The following is a 15,616-nucleotide window of genomic DNA, read 5'->3' as shown; positions in this document are numbered from 1 at the left end:
TACAAACTGTATGGCCGTGGCAGGCTTCTTGCTAACTGTTCTTACAGCTTAAATTAATCCATTTCCATTAATCTATACCTTGCCACATGGCTCGTGGCTTACCGACACCTTCACATGCTGTTTCTCATCATGGCAGCTGGCAGTGTCTCTCTGACTCAGCCTTCCACTTCCCAGCTCTATTCTCCTCCTTGTCCCGCCTATACTTCCTGCCTGGCCACTGACCAATCAGTGATTTATTTATTGACCAATCAGCAACACATTTGACATACAGACCATCCCACAGCACTTCCCCTTTTCTTTTCTTAAAAAGGAAGGTTTTAACCTTTACACATCTCCAAAGTCAGCTTGGTATATTTGGGAATTTGGGCGTAGCTTCTCTTACTACTTCCTGCTGGAGGGGGGCGCTGTATCTTCTGGGGAAACAAAGAAAATTTTAGGATCATGGAGTAGTCCATGAGGGTGTATCGTCTGAGCCAGTTGCCTTCAAACGGTTCTGGATGTTGAATCATCTGGGCCATGGTGTCATCGGAGACCTTTCAGGGGGTCTTGGCTGGTCAAACCTGATGTATCTTAATCTGGAACAAATCCTTAGCCTCTGGCTTTCTGTGGGAACAAAAGAGACTCTTTTCCAAAGCAACATATCCTTACATCCTAATTTTAAAGTCAAAGTACCTTTAAAATATACATTTTGGCATAACTCAACAGCTTTTGTAATCAAATCAGTTACAAATATCAAAGAGAACATAATCCAGATTCTCTGTGTAATATCCATTTTTACGTGGCTTATTTTTTATACTACCTTTACTGTCTCTTTAAAGACTTTGTTTTTTAAAACTATGTATTTGTTTCTATAACTCTATATATCATCTTTTTTGTCTCTTTCAAGCCTACGTATCTTTTATACACATTGTAAACTATTACATCTGAATCTGTCTTATTGTGAATCTATTGCCTTAAACTGCAGCAGCTGTGGCTGCTGGCTCCGCCCACCTCAGCTTCCCAACATGGCGGTGGTTTACCGCCAGCTCTGGGAGCTTTCGTGGGACAAATCTCTATCACCTGCCAGTCCCACAGCCGTCAGACCCGACCAAGTAAACACAGAGACTTATATTGGTTACAAACTGTATGGCCGTGGCAGACTTCTTGCTAACTGTTCTTACAGCTTAAATTAATCCATTTCTATAAATCAAATGTGTTGCTGATTGGTCAATGAATAAATCACTGATTGGCAGTGGCCAGGCAGGAAGTATAGGCAGGACTAACAGAGAGGAGAATTGAGAGAACAGGAAGCTGGGTGAGAGAGACACTGCCAGCCGCCATGATGACAAGCCGCATGTGAAGATGCCGGTAAGCCACGAGCCATGTGGCAAGGTATAGATTAATGGAAATGGCAGGAAAACTCTAGCTACACCCGGTGAAGGTCGTTAGATCAGTGGGGTGCTGTTCTCACAGACATGCATGCTAATTCCTGACTTCTAGTTCTCACAACAAAAACAATAAGTTGTTACAAAAGAGCAAGGCTAGTCATTTCCTAGTCTTTGGCTTGCAGTCTCACTGCTGTCTCTTCTCTTACACACACTCTCACTATGTCATTTGCTGTTATGTAACTAGCCAAGAGGGCCTTCACCAAAGGTTAAACAGATGGAGCTACCCACCCGCACTCTCCTGGTTTCCACATCTATTAGTTAAGTAAACCCTTTTCCTTTAAAAAAAATTCCAACATCACGTATTTTGTTATGGCCATGGGATATTATTATACCAAATCCAGAAAACATGTCTATAAATAAAATAAAAAACCGTTACAGAAATGTCTACGCTGACAATGTTCATAATAGTCAGAAGGTGGAAACACAAATGCCCATAACTGGACACACAAAAACAAATTATCATATATTCATTTGCACAGTGGACTAGCCATAGAAAAGGATGAAGTACTGATAAGTGATATACATAGATGGCAACTGTAAACACAGATATGCTAGGTTTAAAAAGACAGTCCCAAAAGACAAAAAAAATGACCAGTGGTCAGTTAGACTGGAGGTAGAGTCGGGGGTAAAGCGATGGAGGCAGCCAGCATATACAGGAAGTCTTTGTATGCTATAAAAGTGACCACATTCTCCAACTGCAGAACCTTCAACATGTCAATAGCCACTCAGTGGCATACTCCAATGGGGTGAATTACACAACATTTGAATTATGTCTCAATAAAGAGCTGTTAAAAGGGTTTATAAAGGGAAAGAATCATGTTTTTTTTCATTTTCTGTCCAATCTCCCTTTGGTTATTTTTGGCTAGGGTTATATTTTGAGCCCAAACCTGGGTTTGGCAAAGTTTTTGATCCTCATCTCTTCCTGGCTCCCCATTTCTGTCCGTGGGTTAGCATGCCATTCTTCTCTGCACCATAACCTTGGAATTGTGGCAATTTCCCTGGTGGATCATCTCTCCATTGTTTGTACGTGTGTGTGTTCCTGTGTGTGTAGAGGGTGACATCTGTGTCTTCTTCAATCATTATTTTTTGAGACAAGATCTCTCACAGAACAAGTAGGCTACTCTGGCTGGTCAGGAAGCTCTAGGCATCCTCCTATCTGTCTCCCACACACTGGGTTTGTCAGTGCAGGCTTTCTGTGCCTAGTATTTAACAGAGTGTTAGGGTTTGAACTCAGGTCTTCATTTTACATGCCAAAACTTTACCAATCAATCCATTTCCCTAGCCCCCATATCTCTATTTTTTATCTCAGGTGATTTAGTAATGGCAAGATTACTTCTTTCTAGATTGTCAGTAAAATTCTTTAAAATAAAAACGGACTGCTTTTGACCTAAGTAACAAAAGTATGAAAATTACAGGAAGGAAAATTTACTTGTAATTCCCAGAGACACACAGAGTTGATTTTCTGCTGTATATTCTAGTCTTTTTCTTATGCATACATGAAGTCTTACAGCTTTTTATCTTTTCATTCTTTTAAGCTAAAAATATACTGAAGTTATTTTTTTCATAATCTTATCCATTCATCTACATCATTACTTTTAAGGGATGTATTGTCGTATATTATATTATATAGAGGCCCCACAATGCATTTGTCCTTGCTGCCCCTTCCAGTTTTGTCTTTCTGAGCCCACCTTTCATCACACAAGGCATCCTGGTAGCCTAGTTAGAAGTACAGTATGTGGGGCCAGGATGCCTGCAGGTGAATCACAGTTTTCCTACCTATTACATGGATGACCTTCTGTTGCATGACAGGTTTTTTTTTTTCCAAATTGAAACATTCCCTTGAGGAGGGAGAAGAAGTCCCGTGAGACTCAGGAGATAAACAATGGAAGAACAGAAACTTGGAATGTTCTACAAGACCCATCCCCTGCAGTACAAAAAGGAGTAAACTGTAGTGGAAGGAGACTGGCTCTCTGAGCTGCAGAATGAAGACTTAGCTAAGAGATTTCTCAGACTGTTGAACTGCCTGAAAGCTATGCGGAAAGCTTCAGGGTTGTGACTTTGTTGAGCTTTTGCTGATGTGGGCTTTGTGGTGATGTAGCTGCTTATGAGTCATCTCTGCTTCTTGTAAATAACCCTTTACCCATACTCCAGATAAAAACTCCATGGTGCACCAAGTTGGACACTGGTGCAAACATTACTTTGGTGTATCATGAGTTCCCTTTCTAGGGTGAATAGGTGTGTGTGTGTGTGTGTGTGTGTGTGTGTGTGTGTGTGTGTGTGTGTGTGAGAGAGAGAGAGAGAGAGAGAGAGAGAGAGAGAGAGAAACTACAGCTTCCACAAATTATTTAAGTTCTCTGTACTTGCTTTCCTCATTAATACTATGTAGGTAACAAACACAGTCTGAGGGATGGTACTCTGCTTTGTGAGTCCTAAGGAGCTAAGAAGTGCCGTGTCCTCTCCCAGACCTTTGAGGTTTCTTATTTCTCATCGACGAACTTTCCATCTCATCATCACTGTCTGCCATCAGAACCTTGTGAATCTCCAACTCAAACTTCTGGCCTTATTTGTAGTCTCATCAACATGGAAGGGAAATGAAGTTTAAGAGTGACTACCTGTGGTGATATATTGTGTACCCTAATAAACTTGCCTGAGGACCAGAGAGAGGACAGAGCCAGCCACTAGATTAGACATAGAGGCCAGACAGTGGTGACACACACCCTTAATCCTATCACTCGGGAGGCAGAGATCAGTTTGGATCTCCGTGAGTTCAAGGCCACACTGGAAACAGAGCCAGGCAGTGGTGGCACATACCTTTAATCCCAGTACTGGGAAACGCACACACCTTTAATCCCTGGAAGTGATGTCTGGGCAGAGAAAGGTATATAAGATGTGAGGAGACAGGAACTAACTCTCTTTAGGCTGAGGATTTCATTGAGGTAAGAACTAGTGGCTAGCTTCTCTGCTTCTCTGATCTTTCAGCTTTTACCTGGATATCTGGATTTTTATTAAAAGACCATCTAAGATTCGAACAACTACCTGAGAATAGTATGGGCACTTCATATAAGGAAGCAAATTTCTTCTTCTTCTTCTTTTTAATTTTATAATTAATTTAATTTTACATATCAGCCACAGATTCCCCTGTCCTCCCTCCTCCCCCCACCATGCTTTCCCCCCAATCCACCCCCCATTCCCACCTCCTCCAAGGCAAGGACTCCCCTGGGGATTCAGCTCAGCCTGGTAGATTCAGTTGAGGGAGGTCCAGTCCCCTCCTCCCTTCACCTAGGCTGAGCAAAGTGTCCCAGCATAGGCCCTAGGTTCCAAAAAGCCAGCTCATGCACTAAGGACAGGTCCCGGTCCTATTGCCTGGGGGCCTCCTAAATAGTTCAAGCTCATCAACTGTCTCACTTATCCAGAGGGCCTGATCTGGTTCCATAGGGGCTCCTCAGCTATTGGTTCATAATTCATGTGTTTCCACTAGTTTGGCTATTTGTCCCTGTGCTTTTTCCAATCATGGTCTCAATATCTCTTGCTCATATGATCCCTCCTTTCTCTCGCCAATTGGACTCTTGGAATTCCACCTGGGGCCTGGCCATGGATCTCTGCATCTGCTTCCATCAGTCATTGGATGAGAGTTCTATCACAACAGTTAGTGTGTTCAGCCATCCGATCACCAGAGTAGGTCAATTTAGACTTTCTCTTGACCATTGCCAGTAGTCTATTGTGGAGGTATCTTTGTGGATTTCTGGGGACCTCTCTAGCACTTTGCTTCTTCCTATTCCCATGGGGTCTTCATTTATCATGGTGTCTCTTTCCTTGTTTTCCCTCTCTGTTCTTCTTAATAGATATCTCTGTGTAGAAGTGCTCTAGAGGAGGAAACAGATTGGGAAGGAAGAACTGACTAGACAAAGCCATTGCATATGGGGGCCCTGATCTCAAGCCTCATGCTCCTGTTTTGACCTGGCTCTATTCAGTGACCTCTAGGTAGGCTTGGCATCTTTCTTCATTCTACATGGTCTGCCTGGGAAGGTCTTTCCCTTTTGGCTTAGATCCTCCCCACTTCCCATGCCTTGCTGGTGTGGTTGCTTTCAATTGGAAGCAGAGCTTTCCCCACTTAAATAGGATGGCACATGACTTCCACTACTCACATGTTGTATGACTGCTGGCTTTATATTACAGTCTCTTGAACATGAAACACGTGTTCTGATCAAATAGAAAGTGCTACAAAACCAGTGATTGACTCAGCTCTCCAATCCTATGTCATTTGACCTGTAATAAGATCTTAGATATGACCAATATTCAGAAACCATTTGTCCAAAGCTTTCCTCAGATTTTGTTTACTGAGCTTTGGTGACTAAACTCTGGGTTCTACTTCTATCTGCACTGATCTCAAGACATTTGCTGTCAAGTTCCCAGAACAGGAGCAGAGGAGGTAGTATTTACCTAACTACGAGAAAAACACAGTTTTCCACAACTAGAAACCATGGCCTGAACAACCCAAGCCTCATTCCCTTTAAGTGCCTTTTAAAAGAGCTATAAACTCCAAATATTTGTGCATCCAGCTTCTCTTTGCTATTTTAGAAAGATGGGCTAGGCTAGAAGATGGCCCAATACATAAAAACACTTGCCTGAAGACCTGAGTTCTACTCCTGGAATTCACTATGCAAGGATAAAATTGATTCCTGTAGAGTATCCTCTGATCTCCATATGAAGCCATGGCATATGTGTGCCAGCATATCTCTCTCTCTCTCTCTCTCTCTCTCTCTCTCTCTCTCTCTCTCTCTCTCTCTCTCTCACACACACACACACACACACACACACACACACATACACATACACACACACACACACACACAGAGAGAGAGAGAGAGAGAGAGAGAGAGAGAGAGAGAGAAACTCAATAACAAAATAAAAGCTAATTAATACAAATTTTTTAAAAAGATAAATTGATGTTCCCTTTGCCCACTTGGTATTCTTGAATTTGGTCACTGTCTTAGGGTTTCTATTGCTGTGAAGAGACACCATGAACATAGCCACTCCAATAAGGTTATGCCTTCTAATAGTGCCATTCACTATGACCAAGCATTAAAACACATGAGCCTATGGGGGCCATTCCTATTCAAACAACCACATTCTATCCCCTGACTGTCGCAGGCTTGTAGTCATAACATAATGCAGGAATACATTCAGTCCAACTTCAAAAGTCCCCATAGTCTAAAACAGCCTCAAAGTCGTTTGAAAGTTCAATAAAGTCTCTTCTGAGACTCATGCAATCTCTTAACTGTAATCCCCTGTAAAATTAAAATGAAAAAGCACATGACATACTTACAACATACAATAACACAGGATATACATTGCTGTTTCAAAAGGGAGGAAAGGGAGTATAGTGAGGAAATACTGGACCAAAGCAAGACCTAAAACCAGCTGGCTAAACTCCAAACTCTGCAGCTCCATGTGTGATGCCAAAGTGCTCTTCAGATCTCCAACTCCTTTCAGCTTTGTTGACTGCAACACCTCTCTCTCTCTCTCTCTCTCTCTCTCTCTCTCTCTCTCTCTCTCTCTCTCTCTCTCGGGCTGGTTCCACTCCCTGTTAGCAGCTCTCCTCAGCAGGTATCCCATGACTCTGGCATCTCTAACATTTTGGGATCTCCAAGACAATCCAGGTTTCACCTTCACAGCTTCACACAGTGGCCTCTCCAGGCCTCCATACAGGGACACTCTTGACACATGCCTGACCTCAGCAGCTTTCCTTAGTCACAGAGGGAAATATCATAATCCCTTTCTTCTATCCTTGACTCTAAAGCCAGAACCATGTGGACAAAGCTCCCAAATTCTACTGCTTGCTGGGTTTGGAACATGGCTCCTTCATTCAGTTACATACTCACCAGCTTTCTGTTCTTGATGGTTTACTTTACTGCCTAAGCTTGGTTGTCCTGAAACTTGATCTGTAGACCAGGCTGGCTTCAAACTCAGAGCACCACCTGCCTGTGCCTTCTGAGTGCTGGGATTAAAGGCATGTACCACAATATCTGACTCTAAGCTTTTCTTTAATTCCTTTTTACAAGTTGGAAGCTTATCTGGGTGGGATCTTTCCCTGAGGTCACCACTCCCTTTATTCCATTTAACATCGGAGATTGTCTTTAATCTGTTTATCTCCTTGAACACTGAACTTAGCACCATTCCACTTCCTGGGGCTACTTTCTCCTCACATTGTACACTTTGTAACTTTCCTTTCTTAGCTTGCTCCTTTTCATTATAGATCTGCATAAACATGGCCACTAATAACCACATAACACAGTCCACATTAGGCTGTTTTAAAATCTCCTCTGTAAAAGCAATTAATCCCAAACTCTTCAATTTAGCCTCAGGCATATTTTTTGGACAAAGGCAGAGAGCAGCTACATTCTTCACCAAAATATCAGAACAATAGTCTCTAGGCCACAGACTAACATCCTTCTCCTCTGGAACCTCTTGAGTCAGGCCCCCATAATTCAAATCACTCAGCACCACTGTCTTCCATATTCCTACTAGGATGACCCATTAAGGCCCACTTAAAGCATTCAACTGCTTTTCTAATGCAAAGTCCCAAAGTCCACATTCCTCCAAACAAAAGCATAGTCAGGCCTATCACAACAATACCTCACTCTAGCCCATTGTCATCATAACAGGAAGCATGGTGGCATGCAGACAGAAATAATGCTGAAGAGGTAGCTGAGAGTTCTACTTCTGTATCATCAGGCAACAGGAAGAGAGTGAGACACACTAGGCATGGCTTGAGCTTCTGAGACTTCAAAGCCTGCCCTCTAGTGCCACACTTCCTCCAACAAGGCCACACCTCCTAACTATGCCACTCTCTGTGACCAGGCATTCAAACACATAAGTCTATATGGGACATTCCTATTCAAACCACCACAGTCATTTACTCTAGAATCAGTTAACATATAAGGAGAGAACACTTCTCATGATGTCAGTTCCTTCTGGATGTTGCTGCCCTGTACAACAGCTGTATCATTAAGCTTTCCTTTCGAGTTTCCCATAGACCTCATTGCTTCCACCAAGAGGACAAAAGCATCTCCGTTATGTTTGCTCATCTACAGAGTGCTTTCTATTCCCCCACAAGTCAGAGGTCCTGGCTTGAGCTGGTTATGAGTACATAATAGAACACCATGGTGCTCTGAGGCCATCATTAATACAACAAGTCACCCAGGATTCCTACAAGGCTTCAACTTGAAATGTTGTTATTATCTTTCTGGATTTTGTTCAGTGTGAGGCTAAAATAACTCTTGATCCTTACATAAGCCTGTGGATGAATGCATGAGCTCTTTATTAATTCCTTCATTTGCCGATACAGTACATCATGACATTTGTACCAATACCATATACCAATACCATACTCCTTGTGGTGTTTTCTCAGGCTAATGGAAGTTATAGAATGTCTCTCTCCCTCTGGAATGTCTGAAATTCTCTAATATTAGTATATTTTATAATATTTTGCCTGGACAAGATTCCTGTTATGCTTGATAATAACTACAGAACCTAGAGTTTTTATCATATTGAATCCATATTGGTCATATTTGCTAAAATGTATAATGCCAAATTTAGTCTTAGTCTTACTAGGTCTTTGGGAGACACACATATTAATGGAATGAAAACATCATTTTACTTGGATGAGAGAGAAAATAATTTTGTTAGTTTGTACGTCATTCACATTTGACTTGCTTTATTCATATATTAATATTTAATATTACATATTAAAAAAATCTCAATAAAATGGACATGGGAAGGCAGAGCAGAGATGAGCTAACATTAACCAAACTATGTACCTTTATTTCTATTAGAGCACACAGACTACATTTCCTAGCCTTCTTTCATGCATGGTAAGGCTATGCTGTTTCTGTGAGAATATAGGTTGTAATGATATGGGCCCAAAGCCCTTTATGACAGAGTTGGTATCCTGCTCTCATCTACCACCTCAGACAAGACTTAGTGAAGGGTAAATTCACCAGGCAGAAGGAACTCAAATACTCCTTTGGTATTTGAAGAGCTGTGTAGCTTTTCCAAAATACAATACATACATGACATTATATAATGTTACCAGGATAGGAGGCTATTACAGATAATTTCCACTTATTGGCACTGACTGAAGAAAGAGAAAACAATGTTGCTGTGAGGTTATGAAAGATCAGATCTTTGTTGGGAACCTTGTAGGCTGTCATAACAGGGATACCTCTGGGCAGTTACAAGTGAAAATGTATACATTGATTTTCTTATGGATAGGATGCTCAGAATGGAAAAGAAATAAAAGGGGTGTGGGTGTGTCTCTTTCTCTCTCTCTGTGTCTCTATCTCTTTCTCTGCCTCTCTGTCTGTCTGTCTGTCTGTCTCTGTCTCTCTCTGTCTCTCTGTATCTTGGGTGGGGTAAGTGTCATTTGCTAGTGAGTTTCACATGACCAGAGGGAAGGATCAAGTTAAAGAGAAGTTTCAGAGGCTCTTAACTGTAAATCCTGGGTGGGCACACTCATTGACAGAAGTGGAATGGTGGTTAGTTCTGGGACGGAAAGGAGGAGGAGTTTCTGAGATGTGTTTAGAATCTCACAGATCTACCGGGAAGAGACATACTACATGCTTACAGCAAAAAGGAACTTGTGGGAATAGAATTCTTAGAGTTTGTGAGGCCTGGTGACTACTGGTACACACATATTACAAGGAATGGCAAAACTACCTTGGTTATAATTTCAAGACAGTTGAGAAGGTCTTACCCTTCTGATAATGTTGGGATCATTGCACTTGGCTAGCTTTCCAGCAAAGAGTTGAACCCCAAAGCTTGCAAAAACAAGCATCAGTGTCAACAACAGAATGGAGACCTGAAAGAAATTAATGAAAAAATAAATCTCTTGGTGAAAGTTAAGTATTAGGTTTAAATAGTGATTTTTTTTTTAAAAAAGGACTTTTTTAGAACATATTGTGTATAATTCATGTTTGTTTGCTTTTTGGTGATATCTTCTGATTTCTCCACCATGGGTCTTCATTCGTCTTCTTGAAATGAGAAAAGGAAAAAAAATTAACAACAGGTTTTAAATTTTTAAAATAAAATCATATGGCTTCCATGCTAGAGAATGAAACAAGGCATTTTATATGATTTTTAAAATCAATACTTTTTATTTAAAAAAACAAGAGAAAATGTTAAAATAATTCTGTTGTTATCCATTTTCCCCAAATAGAGTCACTTCTTTACTATCTGAGCATAAATTAGAAGGATAGTGGCTTTTCTTTTCCTGTAAGCAAGGGCACTTGTGATGGGGAGCACACTGTGTACCATGACTCTATCTATTTCCTATCTTGGGCTCCCTCTGCTGGCTGCTGCTTTTGTCTCAGCAGAAAAAAAAGAGGTAAAACGGTAATTCTGTGGCAACCTCAGAACTGTACTGGATGGATAATCTAAACAGATGTCTTAAGCAATCTAAAGTTGTACAAAGGCCTCCTCAGGAGAAAGACACAGTGAGATTCCCTTCAAAACCCTATTAGTGGTCCAAAGACTCATGTATGTGAACTGTCTGGTGTGGTGACAGTGTCTTTTCCTTCTCACAAATCCATGCGTTATAGCTTTGTACAAAAGAAACTTGGTCTTTTAAACAAACACACCTTTAAAAATATGAGCAACTATGAACCTCTGGTAACATCACAACATACTTGTCAAATTTTTTCTTATCAACTAAAACTGCAGCTGAGCTAACACTACTGTTTCTAGAAAACAAGCATCTGTCCATCATTCCCCTTTCCTTACACACAAGCAGGACTCATCCATACTAAAAGAATTTTGTGATATTCTTCTGGAAGATGAAGATTGTTCTGAAACAGACTGTAAGCAATGAACCTTTTACTTCTTGTTTTATCTCCAGCTCTGTTCTTAGAAGACACTAATATGATGCATGCCCACCTGAAGATCACGTTTCCCCTTGAATCATATTTTTACGTGTTATATGCTGTTTATTGAGGATGCTGAAAGTAAGGTATATCTATATGATGCATTTTAAAATCTTGTTAACAGTTATAAGATAAAGGGACAAATTCTATTTTCCATGCTCAATGGGATACACAGAACCCAAATACATCAATTCTCAATCACATTTATGAAGTAGACGGGATTGTATTTTGTTATCATTAATGTTTAGAGAAAGGAAATCCCAGAGTAGAAATTGGGGTCAAATGTGGAATGAAATAGTGGATCCTAGCTCTCTGGTTTGCCATACATTGTGTCTACAGGTGTTCTTAGAATAAAATAAGTCAGAGCATTAGTGGGTGAAGTTTCTAAGTTTCCTTGTCTCCTTTCTAATCCTCTGGCAATGAACAAAACTGTGTAGACTTGCTCTTGCTTTCCAAGTCTCCCTTTATCCCCAATGATATGACAGGACTAGATTGTAGTGAATAAGAATCAGAGGAGCAGATGGGAGTTTCACATACCAAAAAAATTTCCTTGAAGCCACTGAAAAGTTCTCGAACAACTTTTCTCATTTGGGGCACCAATTTGAATATTCGCAGAGGTCTTAAGCACCGAAGAACCATCAGAAGTTGGGCTCCTGATTCAGCAGGCACATTTTGAGGCATCCAACAAAGAAATATCAGACTCACCTAGATGGAAAAATAATCTCTGGAATTTATGCTGTCTCTTCTGCTGTGCACATTTCCTTCCATTCATGGAGCAGAGACTCCATGAGTTATATGTGGGACAGACACTCATAGGTGCACACACCATCTGCCAGCATTAAACAGTGGGTTTATCCTATGCCTGCAGAGGGCTCCAGAGAAAGGTTTCTAATGTATGGGGTAGTGGGTACCCACTCTGTGTCTGTGTATCCTCCCCACATTCCACCTTGTGTTTTATCTTACTGCTCTTTGATCTTTGTCCCACTCATATTCCACGATGGGATTCCTTTCATCAAGGACATGGCTACTTTATTGGTGATTGTCAATATGTAACCTGCCACTCAAAGGAATTCTCCTTTTTTGCATTGAATTTATGAATTTTCCAAGTCCATTTCTATAATTCCCCAATTAAATTGAACAGAACACTTGAATGGCTACTAATGATAGCCAGAATTTGATAACAAGAGGTTCAATAATTACTTTTTATTTGACACAAATATTTTTGTATTATAAGAGCTGTAAGAATTATGGGATGCAAACTGGTTCGATGCTTTAGATTTTTACTAATGTAGCATCCACACATAAAACTACGATCATTATATTTAACTGTATCTGTAGATATTATAATATCTCTTATATAGATTATTTGTTTAGATTTTATATTCATATCCTTTATTTACATATAATAGGTCATTGTAATTTATTAAATAATGAAGTTATGACAACTAGACCTCAGACATCCCACTCTTTTACCAGGGGATGCAGAAAACTATATTTATATATTTAGGAAAGAATAAAAACTTACAAGATAGATAAATATGTCCATGATGCCACCAGTTTTATATTTAGGAAAGAATAAAAACTTACGAGATAGATAAATATATCCATGACACCACCAAAGTCCCTGATGACAGCAGTTGGAGTGAAAAACAAGCCATCTGCCATAATCTTCAGATTAAGCTCAATGCTCATGAATATCACAAACACATACTCAGCAATCTGAAATGGGCAAATGACACTTTGTTTGTGACAAAACAGCAAAAACAGGGTAGTATTTTTCTACTGAGCTGGAAGCTAAAATTTCTCCACAATACCTGTAAAGTGGGTGCATGCATGACTCTCCGGAAAGGGGATTCAAACATCATGGAAATGCAAGAACAGATGGTTACGGTGATCATGACCCAGTCCAGGTAAGTGACCAGTCCCAGCAAATCACTGCCAAAGAACAAACATAATTGAGAAATAGAAATGTTTCATCCATGTCTGCAAGGCAGAGACCATGGGTTTGGTGACTCTATTATTGACTGGTGTTTCTAAAAGTTTTCAATGGTGTATTTCATCTATATATTGTTTGTGTGTGATGTGTCTTTATGTTACATGCTTATGTGTTCATGTGTGTGTGAAGTATGTGTACACATGCCTGCATATGTAAAGGTCTGAGGTAGATAGTGGGTTCTTTTCCATCTTATCTTTAACCTGGTTCTGTGTAATAATGCTTTTGTTTGCTTGCTTAATAAAATGCTGATTGGCCAGTAGCCAGGCAGAAAATATAGGTGGGATAAGCAGACAAGGAGAATTCTGGGAAGAGGAAGGCTGAGTCAGGAGATGCCAGCCTGCTGTCCAGGGAGCAGCATGTAATGGCACACAGGTAAAGCCATGGAACATGTGGTGACATATAGATTAACAGAAATGGGCTGAGTTTAAGTGTAAGAACTAGTCAGTAGTAAGCCTGAGCTAATGGCCATGCAGTTATAATTGATATAAGCCTTTGTGTGTTTACTGGTGGTGGAAACGTGAGTGGGAGAGATTTGTCCTGGCCGCTAGCAGGCTGGGACACAGGAAATCTTCTGACTACAACCTGGGTTTCTCACTGAACCTTTATCTGCCCTCCAATTCTACGGTTATAAGCACGCGGGACCATATCTTGTTTTTTATAAGGGTGCTTGGGATTTAAACTCAGGCCCCCATGCTTGCATTACCCTCTGAGAAAACTCCCCAAACTAAAATTTTATATTTTTATGAAGCAGAAAAGAGCACATGTGAAATTCAAATGCACAGGGAAGAGAGAATTTATCATGCTTACTAAAGTTGGTGGTACTTTGTGTTTTTCACAGCTCCTGTGACAGGGTCTGTTTTCGATCTGTAAGAGAGAACAGCACATAAAATTCCTCAACACAACAAGCATGTTAGCAATCATAAGCTTCTCTCCATCTGAACTTCTTTTTATAACTTCTATAAAATGACTATTATGAAATATACTGACTGTTCATCTCTGTGGAAGACAGAGAACACTGGATAAAAGAAAAATAAAAAAGAATTCTCAAATTCCTGGTTTTAGATTTGAGACTCCATTCAAAGATTTCTGGCATGACTTATCACAAAGTTACTCTGAGTTTGTTAAATGCAAATGGACTGGACAATGTTAATGAAATTCTTGCCTGATTGTGTTTGTATTAGTTATTGCACTTATTGTATATAGTTTTACTATGTTAGCTAAAACTTTTGATTTTGTTTAGACAAATAGGGGAAAATGTGTGATGTTTTGATTGTGTTCTGACAAATAAAACTTTTTTGGAGTCAGAGGACAAAGCGAGACACTAGCTGACCACAGAGGTTTGGAGGACTGTAGAGAGAGGAGGCAGGAAGTGGTAAGGCGGGGCTGAGAGGATCTCAGGCCTTTTGGATGGAGGGATGGAAGAAGTAGGAAGCAACTGTTAGCTGCTCCCTGTTCTCTGATCTTTCAGGTTCTTACCCCAATATTTGACTCCCAATTTTTTATTGATAAAGTTAATTAGATTAATGCTTCATCTGGCACCAAATGTGGCGGGGGGAGATTATTGAATCTACTTTTAAGCCAAAAAAGCAACTACTAGTCTTAAATATTTTACAGGTATGGATTTTGGTATATTGATACAAATTTAAAGTTAAATTTGTTATACTGTATGTATATTTCTACTCTTGTTTAAGGCACTATGTTTATGCATATCATTTAAAAATGTAATGTACAATTAAATACAGATTAATAGTCGTCTATAATTGTCAAACTTATAGTCATGTTAGGTATGTTTTCAAGGTCATACAGATATATTTAAATAGATGGTCTTTAATTACTTCAAAGACCTATAGAATATGACATTTAACTTGTTTAATAACCTAATATTTTTCATGACAGTGAGACATGTCTGCTCCTAGCACCACCAATCTACTTCACAGAAGTTGATGGGCATTGAAGAGACTCCATATGGAGTTTACTTTCTTTCTGGCATAAGCCAGCCATTAGGGCAAGAAAATGTCCTTGCTTCAGCTGCTGACAGTACTCTATCCAAACTGGATGAGCAGGATAAAAAAATAGATGACTGCTGAACTTTTCCAAGAGAAGGTAGGACAGTCCTTCAAAATTCCCTGCTTCACAGAAAAATCTGTCAGATATTCTAGACCTGTAGGCCAAAGATGGATGCCCCAACATTGCAGCAGAACTTTGGGTGAATACCTAAGACAGTCTGATGTCCCTATCATTAGGTAATATTTTATCCTTTTGGGGTCTTTAAT

The 15,616-nt window shown here is 40.1% G+C and overlaps 1 protein-coding gene across 6 annotated transcripts in view; it reads right to left on the bottom strand.

Annotated features, from left to right (window-relative positions):
- Positions 1-15,616, bottom strand: part of Nalcn (sodium leak channel, non-selective) — a 316,074-nt gene that overhangs the window by 31,385 nt on the left and 269,073 nt on the right. For all 6 annotated transcript variants that reach the window (XM_052732374.1, XM_052732370.1, XM_052732372.1 and 3 more), the window contains 5 exons: positions 14,151-14,207; positions 13,162-13,282; positions 12,935-13,066; positions 11,885-12,052; positions 10,183-10,287 (listed from right to left, as the gene is read on the bottom strand). In XM_052732374.1, coding sequence (XP_052588334.1) covers positions 10,183-10,287; positions 11,885-12,052; positions 12,935-13,066; positions 13,162-13,282; positions 14,151-14,207 — 583 coding nt within the window. The remainder of the gene's footprint in view (positions 1-10,182; positions 10,288-11,884; positions 12,053-12,934; positions 13,067-13,161; positions 13,283-14,150; positions 14,208-15,616) is intronic.

This window comes from Peromyscus californicus, unplaced genomic scaffold (assembly GCF_007827085.1).
Source record: "Peromyscus californicus insignis strain IS unplaced genomic scaffold, ASM782708v3 Scaffold_12__1_contigs__length_115047231, whole genome shotgun sequence".
Classification (NCBI taxonomy): Eukaryota; Metazoa; Chordata; class Mammalia; order Rodentia; family Cricetidae; genus Peromyscus; species Peromyscus californicus.
This window is presented reverse-complemented; position numbering and strand designations above follow the sequence as displayed.